This window comes from Schistocerca cancellata, chromosome 5 (genome assembly GCF_023864275.1).
Source record: "Schistocerca cancellata isolate TAMUIC-IGC-003103 chromosome 5, iqSchCanc2.1, whole genome shotgun sequence".
Classification (NCBI taxonomy): Eukaryota; Metazoa; Arthropoda; class Insecta; order Orthoptera; family Acrididae; genus Schistocerca; species Schistocerca cancellata.
In genome coordinates, this window is record NC_064630.1 from 245,484,699 (window position 1) to 245,510,657 (window position 25,959).

General features: G+C 41.0%; 1 protein-coding gene across 1 annotated transcript in view; it reads right to left on the reverse strand.

Annotated features, from left to right (window-relative positions):
* LOC126188462 (uncharacterized) overlaps nt 1–25,264 on the reverse strand; it is a 189,779-nt gene extending 164,515 nt beyond the window's left edge. Inside the window, exons 1-4 of the mRNA XM_049930066.1 lie at nt 25,219–25,264; nt 23,386–23,535; nt 10,969–11,147; nt 8,294–8,454 (exon numbers count right to left, since the gene is read on the reverse strand). Coding sequence (XP_049786023.1) covers nt 8,294–8,454; nt 10,969–11,147; nt 23,386–23,468 — 423 coding nt within the window. The 5' untranslated portion in view covers nt 23,469–23,535; nt 25,219–25,264. The remainder of the gene's footprint in view (nt 1–8,293; nt 8,455–10,968; nt 11,148–23,385; nt 23,536–25,218) is intronic.
* Between the last annotated feature and the right edge of the window lie 695 nt (nt 25,265–25,959).

Sequence of the window (25,959 nt, forward strand, 5' to 3'; positions counted from 1 at the left end):
ATCATCATCATTTCATCCCCATCGATGCGCAAGTCGCCGAAGTGACGTCAAATCAAAAGACTTGCACCAGATGAGCGGTCTACCCGACGGGAGGCCGTTGTCACACGCCATTATTATTATTGTTATTCTCTCAACTGATATTGCTTTATTATGTCAATTATGTTTTGCATATTTAGTTCAGCTTGGATGTCATCACTTCACTTTTTATCCATCTGTAGAGGAATGTTGGACAAGGATGGGCTGTCAGGATGTGACATATTAAAACTTGTCCAAATTTCCCAAGTGATTTATTATTTCCAGCTACAGTGCTCCTGTTCCTCTCGGTCTGCGTCACCGGGTCCCGCAATGCTGAGGACACCACTTCGGTGTCTGTGAAACAGCTTGGCATGTAAAGGGTTGCCTCAGCGACCCATGCAGCGCACTGCTGTGTGTCGGCCTTGTGTGGCCGCGGACTTGTGACGTCAGGTTGCGCCGGCAGTCGACTCAGCGGTCTTCATCCCTGCCACCTCAGTGCCGCAAACTGGGAGTTGCAAGGCGGCCTGTGGCATGCTTCCTCGCCGGCGTGGCTAAGATCACGGCGACAACAAGTGCCCACAATCCGGTGTCTGAATCTGCGGCCCTTGCCTCGGGATGCTTTCGGCGTGTGTTGGGAGCCAACAAGACTGCCCGCAGTAGCAAGCTGTGGCATGGCCCACTGCTGGCTGGCTGCAGACCCTGTGTTGGCCTCAGAGGGTTGAGCCAGTGACCTGCCGTGGACTGGAATGCTGGCGCCCCATCTGCTGCTGCATGTAGCCGGTGGTGTGATGTGCCCCACCATTCAGGAGAGCTGTCACACTTGAATGCTTTGTTAGTGAACCGGTGCCTATTTATACGCGGCTCTGCGCCTCTATTTTGCTAACGCGCCACTCCGAGTCATGTACTCATAACACCTGGGTTGGGCCAGTGAGCCCATTCTGCCTGTAAATCGCACCATGCAAACTGCTGTGTTTACTCTTTGCAGTGGGTCTACAGCCCTGTGGCTTCCATTCCACTTTGTAACCACTGGTAGCATAACTTACTGTCAACAGGCCCACGCTCAGATATACTGCACCGAAGCTAACCTTTTCCCATCTTAAATGGTGGTGCCGCTACATATTCTCCCCTTCGGAAAGACCTGGTCCCCAGGTCGACCTCTAACTACTCTTAAACTTGTTTGGGCCAGCACGTACTTGTGACATATTTACTACTACTATTAGAAAACTTAGAAGTGGTCTAGTCCTCTTAAAGCACATGACATGAGACAAAATGTAAAAATTCCGTACTGGATGACCACTCCACTTAAAGCTCAATCAACCCCTTACCTACCCATCTTATGCCCTCGGTATCCAATCCACTGGGTTTTGGACTACCGTCGGTTGGCTCTCCACCTGATCAGAATGAAAACAACATACAACAAAGTTAAGGCTGCGATGGCACTTAGCACAGAGGTGCTTAAGATGATCGTTACTTGTCATTGCCTTTCCCTATATTGAGCAACATGCTGCACAACCTGTTCGGCTGATATGCACCCCTCTTGCTCTGAAATGAACTGGTTTACGGATCTCAACAGACCTGACTTCAGAGTTTGATTTAACAAGGTCGGATTCTGCCTTGGCAAAAACTCCAAAGTTGCTTCTGGCCAGTACAGCTGTGGCTGTGTAACATTCAAATGCGTGATTCCTGAAACTGATGCTGGCAGATGGGAGGTTGGTCCTATTATGTTACACGCAGTTCCACTGATTAAAATTCCGCTCCCCTCGAGCTCTGTATGTTTCGCTTTGGTAAATATTCTCTGCTAAAAACAAATTGCTACTACTATTTTCATAGGTGGAGAAGATCCAATGCATCCCGACCTGTTGCAAGCTCAATTTTGGCTCTGCGATGTCCCTTGGACAGTCTATTTCTTTCCTCCTGGCTAAAAATAACTGCACCATGCACGTATCCGAATTGGTGCTTATCACCCTGGCTGGACATACTGTTACCTTCCCTCTTGGAAAAAGACAGCTGTCCCCAGCAGGCTCACAATACATACAACATATGAAAATACAATGCCTAATTAACCTACGCAAACCCAATGACACATAAAAAAACTACAAATACTCCACTACTTTCTGGATCGCAAAGCACAGGTACACCTCTCTCCACGCTCTCTTTCTTCCTATTCTCTTCCTGTGACATGCCTGGAATCACATCTGGACAATCCTTAAATGGCCGCAACCGCCCAATGTGTACTATCGTTGTTCTAGTTGGCAGCTGAAGCTTGACATTAACCAGTGATGTGGTTTCAACTACCTGGTATGACCCTTGATACCTCGTGACAACTTCTTCATTTTCCCTTTTGGCGTATAGGGGCTGGATAGCATTACCCATTGCCCTACTCTATACTGCGGTAAACTCCCTTTCCACTTCACTGCGTCTTGCTGCCTTTCCAAAGCCTTCGTATTCACCTTTTGTACCCGTTTCCAGACCTCCTGAATTGTCCTCGGCAACTGAAGTACAGATTCCCTGGCCCTTCCTTTCTGTAGCTTCACTAAATCAAACGGTGATGGCATTTTTCGTACATACACTACCTCAAATGGAGACAAACCGGTATTGGTATGGACTTTTGCATTGTATGCGCATACAATATGCTTCAAATACTTGTCCCACAGATAGTGATGAGAACCCACATAAAAACTCAGCATCTTCCCCGATTGTTGTGTGTACCCATTCTGTCTTTCCGTTCACCTGTGGATGCAACGCGCTCATCCTCAACTTCCTTATGTTCAGCAATTTACACAGTTCCTTCATTAAATCCAACATGAAGTTGGTCCCTTGGTCAGTAATTATTGTCTCTGGTACACCAAACTTCAAAATCCAGTTGTTTATTAATGCTTGCGCGACCACTGCTGCCTGTTGATTTGGCATAGCCACCATATCCACATACCTCAAAAAATGGTCTATTATTGTCAGAACGAAAGTGTTCCCCGATGGTGTTCGACTGAAAGGTCCTAAGACATCAATTCCCAACATAGAAAATGGACTTGTCGCTTCCGGCAATCGTTGTAGCTGTATCCATTTCCGACTCAAATCTACTCTCTGCGCAGATGGTATTCAATTCTTGACATACTGATCCACATCTACTTTCCTACCCCTCCACCACTCTCTTATTTGTCGCTCTACTCACACCATGACCAGATAACACTTTCAAAACCTCATCTCTCAGCTTCGCTGGTACTACTACCCTTGGCCCTAGCTTCATTTCCCTGCACAGAAGACTGTCATACATATTAAATTGTGGCTGTGTCTGACACAATTCACAATCATTGTCAGCGTCCTGTAATTCTATCCATACTGCTAGGTCATAACCTATGACTTCTACTTTTGCCACCTTTCTACACAGTGCATCCGCATTACCATGCTTCTTCCCAGGCTTATGCACGACCTCGTAGCTGAATTCACTAAGCCTCACAACCCACCTAGCGAGTCTAGTGGATGAATCCTTCAAACCCAACAACCACTTCAATGCAGCATGAGCTGTCACTACCCGAAATCTTCTCCACTGTAAATAACATTTAAAATATGTGATTCCATATATTATGCTAAGCATCTCCCTCCCTTTTGTTGAGTAATTCCTCTATGCTGCATGCAACTGCCTAGAAGCATAGGTTACAGGATGTTCTTTCTCATCAATTTCCTGACTAAGAACAGACCCCAATGCTTGATGCGATGCATCACATGCTAGATAAATTCCTTTTCAAAATCTGGAAACATAAGAACCAGACTTGATGTTAACACATCTTTCAGTTTGTCAAACACTTTCTGACACTCTTCTGTCCACTCAAATTTCACACTCTTCTGTAACAATCGCGTCAATGGCTGTGCTAAATCTGCAAAACCCATCACAAACTTTCGATAGAAATTGCAAATTCTGACGAATGATTGCACTTCCCAAACTGTTTTCAGCTCCTGAAAATCCCTTACAGCCTGTACCAACCTCACATCTGTTCGCATTCCATCCTTACTGATAATATGACCCAAATATTTTACTTCTTCTAATGTAAAATGACACTTCCCCAGGCTCAACGTCAAACGAGCTGCTCTTAACCTCATAAAGACTTCCCTTAACTGCTGTCTATGCTGCTCCATACTATGTGAAAACACTATAATGTCATCCAAATAGACAAGACACTGCCTTGGTTTCAAACCCCTCAACACACTGTCTAGCAACCTCTGAAATGTTGCTGGAGCAATTTCTAAACCGAATGGCATTCTCATCTACTGGTAATGGTGTCCAGGAATAGAGAAAGCAGGTTTTGGATGACCCTCTGGAGCCGCCTCTAACTGATGATAACCACTTGTCGATTCCATCGTAGAGAAGTACTGACACTGTCCTAATTGATCCAAAGTCTCCGATATGTTTGGCATGGGGTGTGTGTCCTTAACTGTCTTATTATTGACGTATTGGTAGTCACAATAGAACCTATATTTCTTAGTTCCATCCATAGATTTTATAGGCAGAACGACAATGCCCACTCCTCAGCAACTATTACTATGCTCTATAATACTGCCCGCAAGCTGCTGATCAATGAAATCCTCCACAATTGGCTGCAAATACCTCGGTATTCTATATGGTTTACAGTAAACAGGTGCTTCGTTCCCTGTTGGTATCCTATGTAGAACTAATGGAGTTTCTGGTAATGGCCCTTGAACAAAAAACAAATCCTTAAATTCCCACAAAAAACTCTTCCATATGCCCTTTTTCTCCTCCTTTCAAATGCTTAACTTTGTTATGCAATGCAGTTCCATCGGCAGTTAGTGGTTGATTGCTATGCCTACTCTCGAACACCAGTCTTCGTCATCTGGTCCATCCAAATTCGCTACTAAAACTCTTTTTCCCAAATTCGCCTCTACAGGGCTAAAATTATCCACATTCACGGGGACTACGCGCCCGCCGTTTCCCTCTTGTAAGCATACAATACTACGTTTCACAAAATAACCTAATGGATCCAAAACTTCATTATCCTCCAATGGTTCAATAACACATACTGTACCCACAGGTGGATTTGACTCTACACTTACCCAAAGCGACTTCCCAGTGCCTCTAGACACACACTCATGTGAATTAAGCCTTAATGCTAATGTAGGCGGCTCAATTGGTTTGTCCATTACGTTGAATACCCCTCGCAACAGCTTTGCATCGACAACAGTTTTCCATAGCTGAAGGAACATTCCGCCAAGTTCCACAGTTCGTTGTCCAAGGTCAGTTTTGGCATGATATTGATGCAAGAAATCTACACCTAGGATCATGTCATAGACCTGGCTTACCCATGGTACTACCTACATGCATGCATCAAATCGGACTTTCCCTATGCGAAAGTCAATTGTCACTGACACCAAAGGTGTGACCTCCTTACCCCTCACTCCACAAAACCTATAATGTGGTGGATCTAACTTCCTTCGTCCCATTAAACTCTTAGTAGCCACTGACACTTGCGCCCCTGTGTCCAACAAAATCTTAAACTTTTTAGTTCTTATGGATCTTACAACGGAACATTAAACCTCTGCATATGTATTTGTAGCATTGAAATTAAATGGGAGCTCCCTTAGGTGGGTCTTGCGCCCCCTCTGCCGTTTAACGATTGTCCACCTCTACTAACTGCACTTCTCCATCCTCCACACTGCTGATTTCCACCCCCTACTCTATTCCTTGGTGACTGGGTACATTGTCTTTGCATGTGTCCCGTACGACCAAACTTATAACATTTTATATCCGCTGTAAACACTGCTTGTCTATCAAGTACCCCCGTTGCCACGTTTATTTCCTCATGTTGAATTGCCAGCTGAATGGCCGAATACAAATCTTTCGGAGTCCCTTCATGGAGTTTCCACGGCATACGCAGCAGTAATCCCCTAAAAAATATATCAAGTGCCCTTTGCTCGGCCTCCTGCAACATAACACCATTCGCCTCATCACTCTGACCCAACTCGTAAGTGTACTCGTTAATTTCTCTTATCCTGTCCACAAATTTCTCTATGGTCTCCCCCTGCCTCTTCGTCACTGTACTCAACCTCTCCCAGAAGTACTGAGCGCTATTCTGTTTCTTGTACCTCTGTAAAAGCCCCTCCTTCAACTGCTTAAACTGTTCCGCCTTCCTTAAGGCCTCAGAACACCTTACATATGTCTTCGCTTCACCCATTAATCTAATATTGGCTACATGTAACAACTGTTCATCAGACCAACCATTCATCACAGCAGTGGTTTCCAAGTCCTCCACAAACTAACACACATCCTCAGATGCCTTGCCAGAAAATGGAATAATCAAACTCGCGGCGGCTGGATCCTCCTGTTGCAGCATACTAGGCAAAAACGACTGATCAGATGCAGTTTCCTGCTCACTTCTAGCTGTTAATTCACTTCTTAACTGCGTACTGCCCGCTGTCAATTGTGGTACCTTTTCCAACAAAATCCGTACCAATTCTGGTTCTGACACACCTCGCGTCCCAGACTCTGCCATTGTGATGCTTTCATTCATAGTTAGTCCCAAAACAAAACATTTAAGTACAAGAATAACCTGACTCCCTACAGCTCCATGTCATCATACTCAGTATCATCACACATCAATACAAAAGTAATCCAATGCCTCAAAAATCATCATCTTACTGCCCCAAATGCACTATCACTTATTCTGACAAAAAAATAATATGCCTCCGCAAAACATCTAAAATTGCCTGCCAAGAGCCGTACTCAAAACACAAACAAAAAATGAAAGAAAATGTCCAACACTCAAAAAGAAAAATTGGTCAACACTCACCACATTTTGTGACTGTAAGGCAGGCGGTGGGCTCGAATGTCGTACTGTACAGGCGAATCCCACTATTCTGACACAAAATGTAGAGGAATTTTGGACGAGGATTGGCTGTCAGGATGTGTCGTATTAAAACTCGTCCGATTTTCCCAAGTGATTTATTATTTCCAGCTACAGTGCTCCCGTTCCTCTCGGTCTGCATCACTGGGTTCCGAATGCTGAGGACACCACTGTGAAACGGCTTGGTGCAGAATGGCTGCCTCAGCAACACGTGTGGCATACTGCTGTATGTTGGCCTTGTACGGCCGTGGAGTTCTGACTACGTCAGGATGGCTGGCAATCGACTCAGCGGTCTTCGCCCCTGCCGCCTCAGCGCCACACGCTGGGAGTTGCAAGGCAGCCTGTGGCATGCTTCCTCGCCGGTATGGCCAAGATTGCCGCGACAACAAGTGCCCACGATCCGGCGTCCAAAACTGCGGCCCTTGCCTTGGGATGCCTCCGGTGTGTGTTGGGAGCCAACAAGACTACCCGCAGTAGCAAGCCGTGTTGTGGCCCACCACTGGCTGGCTGGCTGGCTGCGGATCCCGCATTGGCCTCAGAGGGCCGCACCAGCGAACTGCCGTGTTCTGGAATGCTGGCGCCCCATCTGCTGCTGCCTGTAGTAACACGCCCCGCTGTCCAGGTGAGCTGTCACACTTGAATGCCTTGTTAGTGAACCAGCACCTTTTTATATGCAGCTGTGCACCTCTGTTTTGCTAACACGCTGCTCCGAATCGTGTACTCATAACACCGAGGTTGGGCCAATGGGACCCCTTTGCCTGTAACTTGCACCATGCAAACCACTGCATTTACTCTTTTCAGCTGGTCTACAGCCATGTGGCCTCCATTCTGCTTCGCAACCGGTGGTAGTGTAACTTACTGTCAACAGGCCCATGCCTGGCTGTAACTTGTGTGCTCAGAAATATTGCACCGAAGCTAACCTTTTCCCATCTTAAACGGTGGTGCCGCTACACATCAAAGTATATTCATCCTAAAACTATACACAAGCAAAGCAGAAATGTTCGAAAACTGATAGTAGTACAGCCAAGGCACATGGCAAAAGTGGAGCACTCTGCATTCATCTGGCAGTTGTGTGGCTGCCACATAGCGTAGTTATGTTGTGTCAGGCTGATAGGAGTGATTCCATTAGACTTTGTGCGAGTTCCATCTGAAGTTGCATGCATTGTACCACACCACTTGTCACGTAACACTCCAGTGGGCGCTCTGCCCTATGTTTTGAACAGCAATTCACCAATGTACTCATTACTGAATAAATGATGGTGTAACACAAATGCTATTAACTACTGTCTTTATTACCTACAGAAACCGCCGTTGTGAAATTTGTTGTAGCACTGAAATTCCAACAGTAACCAAATCGTGAAGTTCAGAACACCCTGTACAACAAAGCATTACAACTTTTTCACTATGAACTGTGCTGGGCCACTCACCGGGGGCTGGTCGGCCATGCGGGAGGGGCGGCTGCTGCTGGTGCTCGCCACGGGGGCGGCCTTGCTGCTCTCCCCAGCCACCGAGCCCCCATCCTCCTCGATCGTCTCCTGGACCGGCGCTGTGTTGAAAAAGTCCAAGCGCGCAGGAAGTATCGGAGTACCTGTAATAGAACAGTTGTGACTTCTAACGTTTTGTGAGCTGTGATCCAAAAGTAACGACAAAAGTTAATATAAATCATCTTCTGTCTTTTCAGTAGCGTTTACACTTTGCCAACATACATTTCAAAGCACTGTTCCAACAACAGGGCTACAGTTGCTGTGTAAGAAACATGCAATGCCAACATACCAGAAATGCATATTTGCACACTCTGCCAATGACTTTTGCATATGACATCACAGTGAAGTAACTTTCACATGTTGTTGACACTGTTTTGTGAATATACAGAGTTTTCAACAATGACAAATGATCAACTTTTATGGCTGCTCGACAGTAGGAACTGGAATTTACTGAATTATTTCTAACAGTGGCAATTATGTTGATTCGAATATTTTTCTGAAAATCTGAAACTAAAATACAGGAAGTAAAAGGTTACGTAATACATGTGAAGAAACCAGACAGCAGTTTCTCAGAGTGGAAGGGCATGAAAGGGAGGCAGTACTTGACAAGGCAATGAGATAGGGTTGTAAGCTATTCCCCATGTTATTCAATTTGTAGATAGAGCAAGCAGTGAAGAGAACTATGACGGAACTTGAAAATTGAATTTCAGGAAGAAGAAAGAAAAACTTTAACATACATTAATGACATTTTAGTTCTGTCAGAGACAGCAAGTAATTTCAAAGATCAGTGGAATGGAATGGATAGGGTCTTGAAAAGAAATTGTAAGCTGAACATGAATAAAAGTGCAGCAAAAGTAATTGAGTGTAATCAATGCAGATGGTGCCAGGAGAATTAGATCAAGAAATGAGCTACTAAAAGTAGAGAGACGAGTTTTGCTATTTGGGCAGCAAAATGACTGACAACAGAATAAGGAATGATACAAAATGCAGCCTTACAATAGAAACTAAAGATTTCTTGAAAAGAAGAAATATGATAAACCTGAATATAAAACGTGTTAGGAAGTATTTTCTGAAACTATTTTTCTGCAGTGTAGCATTATACAGAACTGAAACATGGACAGAAAATAATAAAGACAAAGAGAAAATAGAGGCTAGGATGCAACCCGAGGCATCAGTACACTGTGAAATTGGTATTCAAGAGAATTATGGGGGTTAACAATTAGAGTGGGAGACTAAAGCTGCACTACAGTAAGGAGGTTCAATTGGATGTAGGTGGCAGTAATTATGTAGAGAAGAAGAGGCTTGCACTGGGAGGACTAATGTGTAGACAATGTGTAAACAAGTCAGACTGATTATTACAACTAAAACGACGAAGGCCTCGGTGCTTGAAGATTGGAAAATCACAACTGAGGTGACAGTGGAAAAGTGAAATTCAGCTGCAGATCAGTTTTCAATTTCTTGTACAGTATATTTAAAATGTCGCTGCCCATTGGGTTGTGCGACTGTTGGCATCAATTCAAAAGGCCAACTAAATAGAGCCAGCAGCAGAAATATTGCAGCTCTGCCACACCAATCCAGATGACCGCTTTAGCCACTCAATTGCCACAGACAAGCTGTGTGTATCACTATGAACCCAAGACAGACGAGCATAACAAGCACTGTGAGAAAAAAAGTCATAGACCCAGCATCATAGAGGCTGGTGATACTGAGTGTTTTTGGGACTGCCATAGTTTAGTGCTAACAGGTTTTGCTCCTTAGTGCAAACTGCCTTAGGATTATACTGGTAGTCAAGCTGAACCAATGTGAGGAGCTGTCTAAAGGGGAGTTTTTGCTCGAAGACAATGTCCAGCTCATTCTGCACAAAGCACAGTCAGACTAGCTGCTTATTTGGGCTATTAAATTTTCCCTTGCACCCAGTACTGTCACGACATGACACCTTCCCCTTTCCTCGCATGTAGAAAGCATTGCGTGGCAGGCATTTCTGGAATGACAATGAGGTGGCTTTCGAGGAGGGGGGGGGGGGGGGGGACATTTCCTGAACAGTCAAAATGCAGACATCTACAAACACGGTCTCAAGCAAATCATCCATCGCTAGGAAAAATATTCGCATAGAAGTTGAATATGTAGAGAAGGATGAACACTATCACCAAGTTTTATGGCTGCAGTTTGATTTTTTTTAGGTTCTAGTTAAAATTTAATAATACCTCCTATACAACAAAAAAGTTTTCATTTATCTCAGAAATGCTATTCCCAGCATATTTTATAATGCCCTACACTACTGTAACACATAGTAAAAAGGAAACTGGTAACACAATTTCATCTATAACACAACACCATGAAAATTACTGGCAAAAGAAAAATTCCACTTCTAAATACAGCAACAGTATGTTTTGCAAACAGTGTAAGTACATAAATGACATAGGCTACATACCATATGTGTACACAAATTAGTAAAAAAATGGGGAGGTTAAAATTACACAACCAATAGTATAAAAAATCAACACTAATTACAGTCATCAATAGTATAAAAAAATCAACACTAATTACACAACCATCACTAAAATATTTTTTTACAGTTTTTAAAACTACATTACAGGTAATTTTAAAAATTGCTTAACCTCGGAAGCATAGAAATGTAAGAAAATCCTCAGTCTTTGGCCGCTTCGATGGGATGAGTTCTGGAGAGACGACGGTGCCATTGCTCTTTACTTTGTCCTTGTCTTTCACTGGAGTTAATGCTGGGCTGCTTAGGTTAGAAGAACCCTGTGCAAATTTCCTCTGAGCGTGTACTTTTGTTCTGCAACAGTAGAGGGAAGAAAATGGGTCAAAATTAATAGCTGTGATGTTCCTAACACTGTTAACTGTTCCACTATGAAGAAATAATAACTACTATAAATGGAGCACAAAATACAGCAAAAGTTACGAAAAAGGACAATGTTCATATTTAAGCATTTTATGAAGCTGAGTTGGAAGTGAACTCCATGTGGTGTGGCATTTGTGTCTACAGCTGATCTTAAGCAGCCAATGAGAGAATAGCAGATGACAGACAACTTGATTCATACAAATAAATGTAAGTAATTCTCCATGTTCTGGTATTAACACAACCTAGGGATGTATAATATATTAAAAAAGGTGTCATGGACATGCGGTAGCTACTACAGAACTGTAATACAGCTCACTGTGATGACATCAAGTTGATCTTTTCTGCATTTGCTTCCCAGTTCCCACAGGGACAAATATCTAGCTTCTGTGTGGTGTTTCGGTTTGTTATTTGGTTTTATAACTATTTGGCACTAATACTCCCATTCTCAGTCACATGAAATGCAAATTTTTAAGAGAGATAAGATCAGTAAAGATATTTCTTATTTTTTATTTGATAAATACAGGGTACTAGAAAAAGAGCCTTGTACTCTTACAGGAGACGTTCTGGCTGAAACTAGAGAAAAAAGTCCTTTAAACATACGTCTGGAAGCAAGAACTTGTCAAGATATAAGTAATTTTACTTGCATCTAGAAATAATCAGCACGGAGTGTTATAGATTGTCTTCTTATTGATCTTCATTGAACACTTATTATTGGTTGTATTTGTCTCTGTGCTTAGTTCAACTATGATGCTATTGTCTGATACAGCACTTACAACATTAGTCAATCTGTACATGTTGCTCCAAAATTTTGCTGGCATCAGAACAAGATTTTTGGTTCCATGGAGTGTGGACAATGTCAAAAGTAGAGTGGGGGCTTATTATTTCACAGAGAACTCACAGACATGGTGTTCTGGTATTGTTTAGCCAATGGTATTGATCGGCAGCACATGTTGTGTATGTCAGCCAACTTCAACAATGCATTCCATCTTAACCCCTGGAGCGGGCATGTAGCATACTTTGTACGCATGTAAAAAAAGAAACTATCTTTATGTTATCGAGGTAATAAAGTATGAGCAAAATAATAGTTTAATCTCAGTTTAATTAAACAATGACAAAATAAAGTTATACTATATGTGCTAAATCACTGATTGATTAAACAATAATAAAATAAACTTTCATTGTATCACTCTGTAGTCACATACAGGTGTTAATCCGCTGTGATGACTCACTCGAAGCATTAAACAGCACAGTTGCAACAGATCCCAGCTACATGCTTATTCTATTATTAATTACCTCACAGACAACTGGCTCATTGTGGGATTGTGCTGCTAGCTTGGAATGTGGGGCATTCCCTGCTCAGATTGTAAATTTTTTTCTCACCTAGCTCACCGCTTATTTTATATTATTGCTGCTCATTTGGTTGGGGTGACACCACAACTTATCACTGTGTTAGCTGAAACAATAATGAGGGAATAGATGTGGGCTCGCAATTGTAAAACAACAATGTAACGGCATAAGACAATGTTATTTGTGGTTGGCGCACTTTATACATAGCCACATCCACTCGAGGGTCAAAGATGTTCAGCAGATTGTTCTAGCAACTTGTAGACACAGTGTTATTCACAACAAGGACACGGGATTGCAGCAGACCTTACAAAATTCATTTGAATGCCAGATACGATTCAGCGAGTGCTGCGACGATTATACGATCTACACGATTACTCTGCAATACGCACTTCAAAGCCTGGCAGAGGGTTCACAAACCATTTTCATACTATTTATCTACCACTCCACACTCTAACAGTACAAAGGAAAAGCAAACACTTAAATCTTTCCATGTGAGCTCTGATTTCTCTTATTTTATAACAATGATCACTCCTCCTTATGTAGGTGGGTGGGTGTCAACTAAATAGTTTCGCATTCAGAGGAGACTGCTGAAGATTGAAATTTGCTGACAAGATCTCACCACAACAAAAAACACCTTTTGTTTTAATGACTGCCACCCCACTTGCATATTATATCTCTGCACTCCCTCCCCTATTTTGCGATAACACAAAATGAGCTGCCCTTCTTCCAACTTTTTGATTTCTTCTGTCAATCCAGTCTGGTGAGGATCCGTACAGCACTTCAACACTTCGGTAGATGATGGACAAGCACTGTGCAGGGAGTTCTTTTAGTTGATTTGTTGCCTCTTCTACTTGCTCTGCCAGTAAAACACAGTCTTTGGTTTGTCATCCCCACAACATTATCTCATGTGATTGTTCCAGTTTAGTTTGTTCCTTATTGTAATTCCTAGGTACTTGAGTGAATTGACAGCATTTAGATTATCCTGAAACGTGTGCAAAATATTGGCGCTGCTGAAGTGATAAATCACATCCTTGCCTGGTCAGTTCTGCATAAACAGTTATTTTATCCATATCACTCACAGCATTTGAGAGTCCTGAGGCCACAAGGACACCATGTCAGATAATACCTCTACTAATGGATTCTGAGACGGAACATTGAAGATATACAGTTTACAGCTTGCATTTTATTTATGAATGAGGCTATATTTACATACAATGGGATAAAAAATCAGCACAGTAATCGCTTGTATGCAGATGTAAATTATTGATTATGGAAGCAAGACACCAAGTTCACTTAAGTATCAATGTGTGAGCAGGAATTGTGGGTGGTGGGTTCACAGGGCCATACATTTTACTGGACAAATTGACTGCTACTGTTTCTTTTGAAAGTGTGTGTGTGTGTGTGTGTGTGTGTGTGTGTGTGTGTGTGTGTGTGCGCGCGCGCCCGCCCGCATGCATATGGGGGGGGAATGAAGAAGAGATGTGCTGGAGAACATTACCACTGCAAACTGCAAAAAGAAAATGGATGTGGGATGTGGCTTGTGCATGACAGGGCACCATACCATTTGCTAGGCCTTGTACAACAGTAGTTAACAAATGTTTAATGAGTGCTGGAATGGTCAAAGATGTCCAGTAGCACGGGCTCCTCATTCTCTGTACCTTAATTCCTTATATATAAGATTATCGAGATAATGAAAGGCATTAGTATAATCCACACTCTCTAACAATGCACGGGTTTGTGAATCTTCTAGAAGGAAGCTGAAGGTTGTGGAAGAATGAATGGTACTCACAGTGAGCAACTAGTGTAGTATCAGCCACATGGCTATCACAGTACATGTATTTTTTTCTGGGAATATGTTTCTAAGAGTGGGCGTTTTTTATTTTTTATTTTATAATACTGTGCCCTGTAAGAGTATGGAATTCTTAAAAAAAAGGGAGAAGAAGAAGAAGAAGAAGAAGAAAGAAAGAATGAAAGAAAAAGATAAGAAAAACATCCTGCATACCAAAGTATACTTACATTCAGTGATAATTTAATCTCTCAATTTAGTCAAATGGTTTTCTCTTGTTGCCAGCATTTGTGGAGGAATTCATTATTGAGCCAAATGTTTGTATGTCGAACAAGGTCTTTAGTGGTGGCAGTATCTTTTTTTACTCTTGGATGTCCTGATAATGAATTTTCAGGTGGTACTACAATAACAGTGTGCAATGTGATCAATGTCTTTTTCACCCTACTCTTAAGGTACCTATACGATGGGCAAAAGTAAAAAGGAAGAGAGATGAGTCTGCTGTACCATTGACGATGAGGTCATTAGAGAGGGAGCATAAGTTTGGATTGGGAAAAGACAGGGAAGGAAAGTGACCATTACTTTTGACACGAACCATCCCAGTAATAGCTTTAAGTGATTTGGAGAAATCACAGAAGACCTAAATCTGCACTGTCAGATGGGGATTTGAATGTCACACTAGTAAAAAGGTAAAAAGAAGAGGATGGCAAGCTTTTATCACAAAAAACAAACCTAGAGTTAGTGGGGTTGCTGAAAATGTGCAGCTACAAGTGGTAGAAAAGTATTTTTGAGGTGATGTGGACAATGCAGCCATGGAAGCACGGCATAAGAACTAATATCACATGTGGGCTTTGGAAAGTGCCATTGGGAACACACCCCTGCTATCCAAAATGTCACAAACCTTAACTTTCCATTAATTAAATCCTTCATCAAGTGGTTATCTGGACATAAATATCACATATAAAACTGTGATACAACAGTTCATCACAGAGGAAAATTACCAATACTGGCTTATGTACAGTACAAGAAATATTATAGCAAAGTGGGATACAGAAATTAATTAGGTCCAATCGACACTTTACTTTACAATGTGTTGTTGTTGTCGTTGTTGTTGTGGTTTTCAGTCCTGAGACTGGTTTGATGCAGCTCTCCATGCTACTCTATCCTGTGCAAGCTTCTTCATCTCCCAGTACCTACTGCAAACTACACCATTCTGAATCTGCTTAGTGTATTCATCTCTTGGTCTCCCTCTACGATTTTTACCCTCCACGCTGCCCTCCAATGCTAAATTTGTGATCCCTTGATGCTTCAGAACGTGTCCTACCAACCGGTCCCTTCTTCTTGTCAAGTTGTGCCACAAACTCCTCTCCTCCTCAATTCTATTCAATACTTCCTCATTAGTTACGTGATCTACCCATCTAATTTTCAGCATTCATCTGTAGCACCACATTTCGAAAGCTTCTATTCTCTTCTTGTCCAAACTATTTATCGTCCATGTTTCACTTCCATACATCCTGAAGGAAGTCATTCACAAGATGTGCACGACGGAGGCATGAATTGTCATCCATGAAGACAAATGCCTCGCCAATATGGTTGCACTATCAGACGGAGGATGGCATTCACTTATCTTACAGCCATTATGGCACCTTCCATGACAACCAGCAGTGTACGCTGGCCCCACATAATGCCACCCCAGAACAGCAGGGAACCTCCACCTTGCTACAGTCACTGGACAGTATGTCTAAGGCACTCAGCCTGACCAGGTTGCCTCCAGACACATCTCTAACGATTATCTGGTTGAAGGCATATGCTACACTCATCCGTGAAGGGAATGTGATGCCAATTCTGAGCGGTGCATTTGGCATGTTGTTGGGCCCAACTGTACAGCACTGGATGGTGTCGTGGTTGCAAAGATGGAGATTGCCATTTACGTCGGGAGTGAAGTTGTGCATCATGCAGTCTATTGCGCATAGCATCATTCAACACGGTGGCATTACTGTCAAGGTTCCTTCAAGCCATAATCTGTAGGTAGTGGTCATCCACTGCAGTAGTAGCCCTTGGGCAGCCTGAGCGAGGCTTGTCATCGACAATTCCTGTCTCTCTGTATGTCCTCCATGTCTGAACAACATCGCTTTGGTTCACTCCGAGACGCTTAGACACTTCCCTTGTTGAGAGCCTTTCCTGGCACACAGTAAGAACGCGCATGTGATCGAACGGGCTTTCTTTCTGGTGGAATGACTGGAACTGATCGGCTGTTGGACCCCCTCCGTCTAATAGATGCTGCGCATGCATGGTTGTTTACATCTTTGGGTGGGTTTAGTGACACCTCTGAACAGTCAAAGAGAGTCAGTCTGTTGTTTACATCTTTGGGTGGGTTTAGTGACACCTCTGAACAGTCAAAGAGAGTCAGTCTGTGATACAATATCCACAGTCAACACCTATCTTCCGCAGTTCTGGGAACTGAGGTGATACAAAACTTTTTTTATGTGTGTCTATAGATCAGGAACAGCAGAGGGCCTACAACACTTTGTTAGGGAATGACAGATATAACTTCTGTTTCTGTCAATTACTATGAACTGTGAGCTTTCCAACAGGAAATCACAACTCCAGTCACATAATTGAGGTGATACACCACAGGCATGCAATCTGATTAGAAGCTGCTTGTCAGGAATGGCAACAAAGGCCATCTGGAATACTAGAAATGTAGCATCAATTTGAGATTCCCTGCCAATAGCATTCATTACTTCGCGAAAACAAAAGGTCAGCTGTGTTACACAAGAATGATGTTTTCTGAATCCATACTGACTTTCTGTCAATAGACTGATTTCTTGGAGGTAATTCATAATGTCTAAACATAGTATATGTTATACAATCCTACTGGAATCAACATCCATGATATGGGTCTGTAACTCAGCAGAAGTCTCCCATTTCCTTTCTGAGGACAGGTGTGACCTGTACAGCTTTGCAGTCTTTAGGTACAGATATTTTGCTGAGCAAGTGGTTGTATAATACTGCTAAGTATGGAGCCATTATATTGGCATGCTCTGAATGGAACATAACTGTTATACAATTTGTACTGGAATAGTTGCCTTCATTCACTACACCAAGGATATCTACTTCTATGTTACACGTGCTGGCAGATGTTCTTGAATCAGACTCTGGAATTTAAAATCATTTTCTTTGGTGAAGGAATTTTGGAAAACCACCATTAGTAACTCAGCTACTGTAGTACTGCTACTAGTAACATTATCATCATTGCTGCACAGTGAAGATATTGATTGTTTCTTGCCACTGGTGTACCTTTATAAGACTGTAATCTCTTTGCTTTCTCTGCCCGATTTCGAAACAGAGTTTCACTATGGAAACTGTTCAAAGTATCTCGCACTGAAGTCTGCACTAAATTTCACGCTCCGTAAAACTTCATCAATCTTGGAGATTTTTTTTAAATTATTAATTTGGTATGCTTTTGTCACTGCTTCTGTAACAGGGTTCTGACCTGTTTTGTCTACTATGGAGAACAGTTTTGTCTTTTATTAATTTATTCAGTGTAAGTCTCAATTGCTGTGAATACTATTTCTTTGAATCTAGGCCACATCTGGTCTGCACTTAGTTCGGACAGAATAGAAGCTGTCTCTTAGGAAGTCATCAGGTGAAATTATATATATATAGACACACACACACAGGGTGTTTCATTACATGTGTTTGCCTCTGTAAGTTATGAAGTAATAGGCGATGGAAACATTTATTGCGGTAGGTCACCACAAGAAACGTTACACTGTCTACGGAGCTATGAACATAGTTTATTGTGTTGTTGTCCAAAGAGTTACAGCAAAGACACAATTTTTTAAATGGAACACTAGTTGTTTCTATGGTGCACTGGAATCAGTAACACCAGCTGTCTATACATCAATTTAAACTACATTCCTATCACTGTTAGTTTGTGCGCTACAACCCTTCAAAGTTTCAGGGGCAGATACCACACACACTGAGCATAACGCAATGCGCCTTCTAAATGTGGTGTGGCCGAGTTGTAATGTTGTCGGTGTCACGGAGCGAGAAGTTCCTCAATGTGCTGTTAGACTGCTGACTGTTGCCGCCCACAGTCACAGACCAACAGTTCGAGCCACACAAACAAACGGGGCTCAATATACCACAGTTACTGACATCGGATGAAGATGGCATACACGAACTAGTAAGTTGACATGTTGCTGATGCTCGGCGAGTGCTGACATGATGCCACTGAAGCAGCCATGGCGGCGAGGAGCCTCGGCAGCCATTACATTCTTATGTGCCGAACAACTTTGGGAAACAGGCAGCTTGGTAATGCGCCACAGTTACAGATGAAGAACTGCAAGAAGTGAGGAGATGGAGGTGTTTGTTTTAGCTGCAGTACACCGCGATCCTCATGTCAGCTGACGAGCCGTTGCTCCAGTTGTTGGTGTCAGTCTCACATCTGTGTGGTGTAAAGTACACGGCCACAGGTTTCACCCGTACCACCTGTCACTGACCCAGGAGCTGCATGGGAACAATTTCTGTGTGAGAGTTACATTCTGTGAATGGGCCATGCGTAATTTCACGCTGGAGTCTTTACAAGGTGTTATGTTCTCTGATGAGTCCACATTCACAAATTATGGTGCAGTGAATTGCCATATCGTGCACTACTGGGCTGCATACAATCCTCGGTGGGTATGACCTGTCGACCGTCAATGTAGGTGGTCTATTAATGTATGGTGTGGAATCCTTGGGGATGAAATCATCAGTGCACACTACTTCCCAGGTACACTGACAAGTGAGATATATTGCGTGTTTATAGTCAACAGTTTGGGTGGTCTCCTTGAACATGTGTGTCTACACACGAGAGTCCATATGTGGATGCAGCACACGGGTCACCCAGCCCATTCTGTGCATGCTGTTGTGGAAGAACTAAACAACAGGTTTGCAGGAAGGTGGTTGGGGCGCCATGGTCCTCATTCATGGCCCGCAAGGTCACCCGATTTGACACCATTAGATTTCTTTTTGTGGGGATATCTAAAGGATCGTGTTTATGTCACTGAGCCCACATCCCCAGATGATCTAAAATACCACATTGAGGACGCATGTTGCTCCGTGACACCAGTGGTGTTACATCTCGCCCGCAGATCCTTTAGAAGGCACACTGCATTGTGCATTCAGGAACATGGGCACACATTTGAACATCTTATTTAAATCAACTTCCCACTGCCAGAACATCCATCAGCCACCACACAGCCATGTATTATGTACAGCATGTGGTATCTGTCCCTGAAACTTTGAAGGGTTGTAGCTCCCAAACTAAAAGTAATAGGAATGTAATTTAAATTGATGTGTACACAGCTGGTGTTACTGATTCCAGTGCATGATAGAAACAACTATTGTTCCATTTAAAAATTGTATCTTTTTGCTGTAACTCTTCGGACAATAACACAATAAACTATATTCATAGCTCCACAGACAGTGTAACGTTTCTTATGGTGACCTACTGCAATAAATATTTCCACCGCCTATTACTTCGTAACTTACAGAGGCAAACACATTTAGTGAAACACGCTGTGTTTGTCTAATATAGTGCGTTTATTTTTGGTGAGTTTGAATGTTACATGATTCAGTCTTGATACAACGACCTTATGTTTGTTGTGAAAAGGGCAAGTATGTTCTTGCAACCATTTACTCTTCGAGTGAGCTCCTGAACTAATTTTCAAAATTAATTTTTGGAGAAAGCAGTTAGCGCATCTCAAATAGCTATTGAAAATTCTTACACTGAAACACAAGAATGGAAAAATGTCAATGCATTCAAAAGAGGAATGCCATGCCATATTTAATCTGAAAGACCAGCCATGTGTATCAGTTGTAAAACAGGTAGACTTGAAGGCAATATTTCTATTTCTTCCTCAATAGCTCGGGTAGTTCTACAATAAACTTTATAACATCTGATCACAAGAACAGAGCTGTGTAAAAAACAGAAGGCAATACTGCGAGATGGTTTTTGTTTACTTTAGGTCTACTAGTTAAAACATTACTGATTTATCTCTGTACTTCTGTTATAGCAAATCAAATGCATATTCTGTTCATCTAACAACAAACCTGATGTAAACAAACTCAAATGCGATGATCGGTCAGAAGCCGTACTATACATACGCTGGTTCTGTTACACTCTTGGAAGTAGGTCATTCTTATGTATTAGATATATTATTACCACGTTACATTAAATGAAACTGTAATATATTCTAATGTATTTACAGCCTTCAATGCTTTTCTTTATCATGCTTTAGCTATGTAGTTTTTATTTCAAAAATCATGTACAGCCATAGTCTCTGTACTGTTGTGCTCTGATTGTCATGCTGTTAATACAGAGTGTGAAAACGGCTGAGGCTGCTTCACGTTCTGTAGTGCAACACGCATGTAACATGTGCTGGATGTATAGTGGAATTGGTTACATAGTAACATGTTAATTTAGTGCAGTTCATGGATCGCTGGTTCAAGTCTCGCCTTAGTCATTCTTTTTTATGAATAATGCACGACTTCTTGTTTCTAGTTACATATTTCATTAAAAATTCCTGTCTTCACTTCAAATATAAATTCTTAATTATTGGTATTTTATAAAATATTGTTACTAAAGGTAGCTTAAATTGTGAAAACTTAACAACTTAATTTTTAGGGCAAAAAAGAAAAACCAAATACTCTTTATTTGGACTGTGTCCTTTGTTTTATACCACAGATGTAGTCTCATGCGAACCAGAGTGATAAGAGGAGAAAATGCTGTGCCTGGGTGGCTTCGTGGATTCTGACTCATTATCAATGTAGTAGAAGACACAGGATTCAGATAAGGAGTTAAGAGATTACCAGATGACTGATTGTAATTAATACCTTCAGTGGTTTCAGTATTCACCAGTATGGTGAAATCCCTGCAGTATGCCTTTGTACCACATGTAGCTCATTCAGAAAAATTACCTGTATTTAATTTAGGAATTTTCATTATGGTTGTTTGTTATTAAGACATTGTTTTAGGTAAGAACGATAGCATTTTGTGCTTTCCGTCTGGTCACCTAAGAAGTGTTTTGCCAAATATTACTTCATTCTCTTTACAAATTAAATGAAACTCAAAGCTATATTGTTTCCTTGCTCTTCTCTTTTTATGTCTGAACTGCAACTGCTCAGGTTAGCTGGACCAGCTGGCTGGCCAGTGCTCTCTAAGATTAATGTGGTGGTAAAGCTATTGTCCTGCACTATCATTCAGCTATGTGAATGTAACACAGCATAAAACATATCCTTATGATCAAACTTGACACTACTGGACACAGCTTGGCTTCTGCTTCATGTGAAACAAAATCCAATGAGATTCAAGCAAATGTGGAAGAATACATGGTGTAATGTTTACATCAGGTTCATACTTATAATGAACAGAGTACAGTACCTCAGTATAAACAGCACTTGGAACAAAAATTTTCTTATTGGCACAGAGAATCATTCAGTTCTATGGTATAGTACTATAACATGTTTAATAAATTATTTATTTTCCAATTTATTTCACTATTTCTTGCACTGATGAGCTTAGCACCATAATTCTATGAGATCACAATACCTTCTCAATATCTGGGATGCAAAGAAGTTACATAAAAAAAGTGTTTGTTTTTTTTTTTAATTTTCCTGATAAATGTGAGATTTGCCACTCAGAACATTTGACACTTACACTATCTATATGACATCACACTTCAAGGAATATATCAATGACTATCTATATGACATCACACTTCAAGGAATATATCAATGACACACATTGTTCACTAGATCTCATTGTAACTGTTCTGAGATCACTTGAGTATCTATCTGCTCTTCTGCAATTCATTAGAGTAGGGGCCTACATAATCACCTAAAATCGCGTGTTGAAAGTTGCATTCACTCTTTGGACCACCATTCTCACCAGTCCAGTGCCTGACATCAAGAGTTGTCCAGAGTGAGTTTCCCAACACTTTCATACTGTACAGAACTGAAGGGGGTAGGCCTACGTAAGGTTGTCACTATAAAGAAAATTATACATTCATAGCTGCGTTGTTTAGACTTCTGCAGTTTTCATGACTGATGTCATCTGCATAATAGATCAGTCAGTCGAACTATGCAACAGCAGCCCTTGCAGAGTCCCTCCCTACAAATGTGAATTAATATTTAGTGTCCTGTAAGCTAGCAGTTGTTGAGCATTGGAAATAACATCCCTACTCAACTTGTTTTATTTTCCTGATAAAGATTCGTTAGATGTATTCAGTATCTGCATTACTTTCAAAGTATTAGTTGTAGTGTTTTAACAGCTCTTATACTGCGTTTGTAGTACTGGAATGGAAAATACAGCACAAACATATCACACTGGCCAAAACTGATGATGATATGATGAATGACAGTAACATTAAAGTTACTTGTTTCTATCTGGTGGATAATTTGTTCAATACTAGTTGCACTAGTTTGTACATTTTCTAGAAGGTGAGCTAACACTAACTCCTGATGATTACAAAGTTTCCCTCGATCTGGCATCTAGATTAACATCCCAATATTAATTCTCTTACACTGAATCCATTGTCATATGTTACATTTGTTTGATGAACAGATTTCATTTCTTGAGTAATGTCCAGTGTCTTGTCAACAATGAAGTGACATGGAAAATGCAATAAATAATTTTTTGTTCTAGATGAACCAAAAGCTATATGTTATACAGCAATAGCCACAGACAAGGTATGAAAACCACACTGCACACAAATTTGCTCTCAAAAGTAAAAAGAAGTAAAGAAGAGGAATGTTAACTGACACGCAAAAATTAACGATCATTCATCTTGAAAGCTTGCTTTGAATTTGGAGAATAACACTGTGTGAATTTAAGGCTTGTAAATAATACATTGCACTATGCTACAGAAATCATAAAAGCAGCATAGATGACAAACACTTCCTGACAAAGTACTTTATCAGCGACCAAGGGTAGTATTAGGGTGAAACATTCAAAGGCTCAATTTTCATAAAAATTGTAAAAGTGATACTTTTTACCTTTTTGGACTTCCCTGTATATCTTCATCTAGGGATTCTTCCTCCTTTCTACGTTTCTTGATATCACTTCTGCTGATAACCATTGCTGAAGAGGGCACATTACAGCTTTGGACACTGCGTTGTCTCCCCCATCTTCTCTGGAATCCTACGCTGAAATTATAAACAAAACAAAAAACAACTGAAGAGAAAAGTTACATTCAAACTTTAAACCGCATTATGGAAATGGAATATGTAAATAATGACCTTCAACATTGTGAAATCATACATCAATAATGAAGGAAAATAAAAAGCAAGTAATTTGGATAAAACTGCCATGTTCCAATATTTTATCACCGATTAAAAAGGTCTTGGACAGGTACAACACATAATCCCTGCATTCAGTCCTCCTCAAAGTCATACTTTCCTCCTGAGATTACAGCTCATATGAATTTAAGTGATGCAACTGGTTATAGCCAACAAAGATATCCATTAACTTCATTAATTACAAGATCATTCACGATCCAGACATTTCAGTGTGAAACATCATGAAGGGCACTACGGAACATATCCTTTAAACTACAATGGTTTTAAAATTACTTAAGTCGGCTTTTTTATTACAAGACAGGCATCACAAATCCACAAACAAGTTACTGACAAAATACGACCCATCTGTTCAACACGAGAACAAATAAAATGGTATCTTACATTTAATAAGACATTATCTTCCTCCAGCTTATTTTTGAGTTCCATGAATCCTTGACATGAGCGAATTGCTAGGATATAAAGCGCGTCAGATTATTACACTAACAGCCTTATGTAGATGATCATAAGTTACTCTCTAAATATTATGCAAACAGGTATGTGAAAAGTGAGGTGTAAGTGCTCAGATGAGTATAGTAATAATTGTCACACACAAAAATAAAAAGGCGTACACTTTAATTCATATATAAAGTGTTCTGTTTAAGTGAGTTAACAGTGCTACATTGTAAGTTCACATTATAATAGCCTAAATAAAATTAAGCTCAGTTGACAAGTATTACATTCTCAAAAAAATCCTGTTAAGAATAGAAAGAGTCTTCAAAAAACAAGTTTTTAGCGGTTTTTCAGGTTTAGTCAGAATCCCAATAGCTGACCTGACATGAAATGAATATTTATTATATGCCTTTATGCTTGTATAATGAACTTTCTTCTGCACCATGCCGAGGATTTTTGGTATATTTGAACAGATATTGTTTACTTTTTGTATCATGATTTTGATAGGGACTGCTTATTTTGTAAATAGTACGACCTTTGTTAACAAATCACATAAGCGAATAAATGTACTGGGAATGGCATAGTGAGGTTTTTCAGCAGTTCGAAAAAATGTATGTAGAAACACATACCTGTTTTAAAAAGCAAAAATGATCACTTCCACCAAACAGAAAGTTAAACGTAACACTACTAATTCGAATAGGCATTAAACATTCTTTCAGACTGATAAATGTTTACGCCAAAGCTCGAACATTTGCGCTAGTCATCATTTGTGCGTATTATGTATACAAGCTGAATCGCACGTGTGCGCTTTCCGTTCCTGAAATCTAATTATTACTTTCTTTCAGAGTTGTTGGGAGATGATTACATGAAATACAAACCAAACGACAGCTTCTACAACTCAGAATTGGATGCTTCTCGCTATTTACTACCATCGTGTAATGACCTAACAAAGTTCAATCACCTAGACCTTGGTCTTTATTACCTCAATGGATATTGTATTTCGGTTCTCACACTGAAACATGCAGCTACACATACCCGTACTGCTCCTAGGAACTTCTTCCGTCACACAAATAACCATTATAACATCAATTTCTCACATACCTACACCGCTCACACACACACTTCACATGGACGCATCCTAACTTTGTTATTGTTTTGTACCTGTGTTCCAGCTATTGTCAAGAGGCGGCGTAAAAGTCGATACCGATGAGTGTACCTGTAAAGTGTAGGGTATTATCTTGCAATCCAATGAGAAGCCCTTGCTCGAATAGCAGCATCACTCCCTTGAACTGCTCTTACCTTTCAGTTTATAATTAACGTTAAGTTCACATGTTACACCGGGGCGTATAAACTTTTTAAGGTAGCGTCAACACATTTTCTCCGCTGCAAATCGAGATGGCAGTGGTAGACAAATGGCGGCAAATTCAAACGTAATTCCTTCGGAGTCACCTTCGCAAAACTGTGCTTATCCACAAATAATGGCTGCCTGAGCAAATTATTGAACGCATCTGTTGCCTGACAGCCAAATTTTACGTCAAATGTTTTTGTGTACGAAAACATGAAAAAATAAAGAAATATATCTACAATTTTTATTTGGTTTCTGTTTATTGAACCACATTGCCAACAAAAGGTATAAATATAAAATTATACATACAGAGAAATCTCTATACAAATAGTCTGAACAACCATTTAATTTTTTTGTAATTGCCATATAGGTTGAACAGTTATAGCTAACGTATCTTGACATACCAATTCAACAGAGTGGGGAGCATAATACACCTGGAGAGTAACGTGTTAACGCAACTACAACTGGAACACCAAACTGGAGACACACACGTTACA